Source organism: Aplysia californica, unplaced genomic scaffold (assembly GCF_000002075.1).
Source record: "Aplysia californica isolate F4 #8 unplaced genomic scaffold, AplCal3.0 scaffold00167, whole genome shotgun sequence".
Classification (NCBI taxonomy): domain Eukaryota; kingdom Metazoa; phylum Mollusca; class Gastropoda; order Aplysiida; family Aplysiidae; genus Aplysia; species Aplysia californica.
Genome location: NW_004797437.1, coordinates 951,954 through 955,565, shown reverse-complemented (window position 1 = coordinate 955,565; position 3,612 = coordinate 951,954). Strand labels below are relative to the sequence as shown.

The window sequence follows — 3,612 nt, the reverse complement described above, 5'->3', positions numbered from 1 at the left end:
ATATAATGTTTGTCAATGACACAAGTGGAGCTCGGCTGAACACGGTGGAGGTGCCTTTCTTTCGTTCACGTAACAGAGCAGCATGTTTCAATGTTAAAGATTAGGCCCTAGATCTAGAATCTAATTCAAAGTTACGATTCAAACTCAGTAAGACTTCAAAATGGGTCAGATTGCCTCCAGACTGTCTAAGCCGTTGAGAAACTTCAACATTGACAACCGAGCTGCAAAGGTCTTAGAAAGAAGAGAGAAGGTCGCAGAGCCGGCCCCAAAACATGAGACAACTGCTAACAAGATATCACAGTTTCGTGCAGGTGAGTTGCTGAGTTTGAAGCTACACCAGAGATGGAAGGTATATCTAGTTGTATAACACGGTTCTATGTCTTCTGACTTATGTGTCTTTACTACTTTTCTAATAGACTTAGAGTTAATCCTGTAGTCTACAGTCTAGTCTACAGTGCGATAAATACCGTAAGCGATCTTTTTGTGGATATCTCTGGAAGTTGCGTGTCGATCTTCATGATTTTTTCAGGTAGCATCAATTACCACCGAGTGACGCGGTGGCAATTGACAAAAATTGGCGGTGGTGTCAATTGCCACCGAGTGAAGCGGTGTCAAGTCTGAAAACAACACTATCTTTGGCTTTATATTCATATGATATAAGATCTAGATCTAGATCTAATGTGTGTCTAGAATGGGTCGATTTGTTCTCAACTAACTCTAGTCCTGCGGGGTTAACCGGAAGAGGGCTCTTATCGATCGATGACCCACGTACGTCGCCCACGAGCTTGTGCCGCGGGGCGCCGGGGTCAGACACCGGTCATGCGAGCGTGCCGCGGCAGGTCAGGGAACACCTCATCTTTTACAGCAAACTGATACGATCAATGAATAAGTGTTACGATCACACGAATAATCCCATTATCTCCTCGTCGGTTGATCAGAGACACTGAGATTGGAAGTTACACCAAATCGAATGAGTTTTCCAGATTTCACACCTATTATGAATGAACTTGCGAACAGCTGCTTATCAGCTATCGTTCGAAAGAGGGAAAAAATGGGATAATTTCCTAATATTTTTTTTTATTCAGTTGCTCTCAACTTTCTCCCTTTGGTAGGACAATGGTTCAAAAACCACCAAATATGATTATTTACATCAGGAAACAACATTTGGTGTAAGAATTAGATCGTTTGAAAAGTGAGGAAAGGTGTTTGCATTGAAAGATGAAAGTCCTATTTCCTGAATATCCTTTCGAGTCCCTCAAGTGTCTAACTGGGTCAAAATGCTCATATTTCATTGGATGAACGTCTCAACCAACGCTCTGTTATCTCTACCAACGCCTCGCGTTGCAAAACAATGCAGTAAGTTCCAGATGGACACACAGGCACAAGCAGACTGACCCACACACATTTTAGCACACAGATGCAGACCCCGCCCTAAACGAAATGCGTTGCCCGCGCCGGACGACAACTGATCAGGGACCAGCTGTGGAGCGCCGCGCGGGATTGCGCTTATTGGGCAAACATTTATCAGGGACCAGAATCTTAAGGGCTAATTTCATTGGACGAGCATCTAGTCTAGAGCTACGGTACCAACTTGGCGTGTTTTCAATGAGACGTAGGCCTAGATCTAGGCTAGCCTTAGCCTACACTTTGGTGTAGAACCAACGCAGGCAATTTTAGAAGTAGGTCACAAACGCACACGAACTCAAGCAGAAATTCACTTTCTATCGGGGAACATAAATCCAGGGGACGGGGGTCAGGAAAAGACACACACACACACACCCAGAGAGGGACAGGGAGGCGAACGCAAAAAAATCAGTAATCCCCCCATTCCTGAGTCCTCTATACTTCGCAGCGCTCAGACTTTGAACTTAAGTGACCTCACGCCGATACTCACGATGTGACGAAAACGCACAGGTTCAGTGACTGGTCACGATGGCGAGCCCAACAAGAAGGTTGTATAACTTTCTTTTTTTTCACAAGTGACAGCACAGGACAAAAGATTTATTTTCATGGCGACACAGCGTTTGTAATGCAGAACCTGCATGTTACAAATGTGGCGTTATCCGACTACTATAGGCCCTACCAGCAAATTTCTGTGTGGTAACGAAAGCGAAAGTATATCCTGATTTTCCCGATCGAGCTTCAGTATCGCACACACTTCCACTTGTTGCCGCCATAACCACCTGTGCGCATGTAACGTACTCTCAGGCCGGGAAAAGCCTAACGAATATTATAATAATATTATATATATATCACAATCGCGACCGGGTAATTCCAGGGGCTCCCGGGATTCCCGGGGCCTGGCAGTCACCCTGTACGCATTTTCCTGTCCGATCTGGCAAAATTCAAGGAGTTTTCAAGGAGATTTTTCCTTGAATGCAAATTCAAGGAGTTTTCTTTTGTCTTATCAGGAGAAATACTTTAGATCTTCCCTTTCCATTAAACTTGTTGAATCGATCAGCATTTGCAAAATAAAGAGTGGCCCAAAATCTTTCAAAGGACCCCTGACAGATGACTTACTTAAGTCAGCAAAGTCAGCAACTGCCGCATCCCTCTCTAAGAAAACACAGCTGTAAATTTTGGATGGTCAGTTCTTTTAACTTTTGTGAGAGTTTTAATTGTGTGTATGTCAAAATAGTGATTGTTATATTGTACACTTTTTTAGCTAAAATCTTACACTTTTGTGGCCAGTGGGGTTGGCAGCTCAATGTGCTAGACTGGGCTACTTTGGTTCCTCAGAAGCCATTAGAAATAAAATTTCCTCTACTTTTGTCAAAGTGTTAAGATGAAGCAAATGTTTATTTCATTTGATGATTGATAATTTCAACAGGTTTCAGCTTGATACAAGATCACTTCGAGAACGTAGACTCAACTCAGTTTTCTATTAAAATTATCTATTTTACTTTGTTTCATTGTATTTCAGAGCACCCAGAATATATGGAAGCTGTTACAACAAAGGATGAAAGTTTACATGAGAAACTGAAGAGCGTGTATATAGAGTCTACTGGTGCTCCTTCTGTAGTAAGTTTTCTTAGTCAACTGGAAATTTTTACCTAGAATAGTTTATGTGAAGGTTAAAATAGGATCAGGTGTATTTTATTGAGCCTCCTGAAGAAGAAATTTAAATTGTATTCACCTCCTTTTTCTTGAAATGTACACATGCTTACCGTCATATCAGGGCAATGGTACAACATACAGAGTGACTCATTTCCAATGCCAAGTTTTTCATAGTCAATTGTCAATTCATGGGCTTCTTAAAGAATGAAATCAGGTTGTGTAAAATAATTCACTAAAATTTGGAGTTGGGTTTATCTTTCTTAAGACTAACGCACTGGGCCGAGATTCTTGTCATACTCATTGGAATACATTGTACTTATTGACATGGGTCAGATTGATTGTTCTAGCATAAGGCAGCATGATATGAGACATGTATGTGATAGACTAACAGCGTGAAGGAGTCCGGGTGTTTTGGGGTTTTGTTGTTTTTTTTATTTGTCTGGCAACTCATATTCCTGGAGACATACGCAAAGCTTAACTTATTGACTGCCGATACTGACACTGTGTTGGTCGGCCTAGACATATATATATATATATATATATATAAAAGACAGG

General features: G+C 41.7%; 1 protein-coding gene across 1 annotated transcript in view; it reads left to right on the top strand.

Annotated features, from left to right (window-relative positions):
• The window catches only part of LOC101856177 (protein NDUFAF4 homolog), an 8,091-nt gene continuing 4,479 nt past the window's right edge, over positions 1-3,612 (top strand). The window contains exons 1-2 of the mRNA XM_005097915.3: positions 1-311; positions 2,924-3,021. Coding sequence (XP_005097972.1) covers positions 161-311; positions 2,924-3,021 — 249 coding nt within the window. The 5' untranslated portion in view covers positions 1-160. The remainder of the gene's footprint in view (positions 312-2,923; positions 3,022-3,612) is intronic.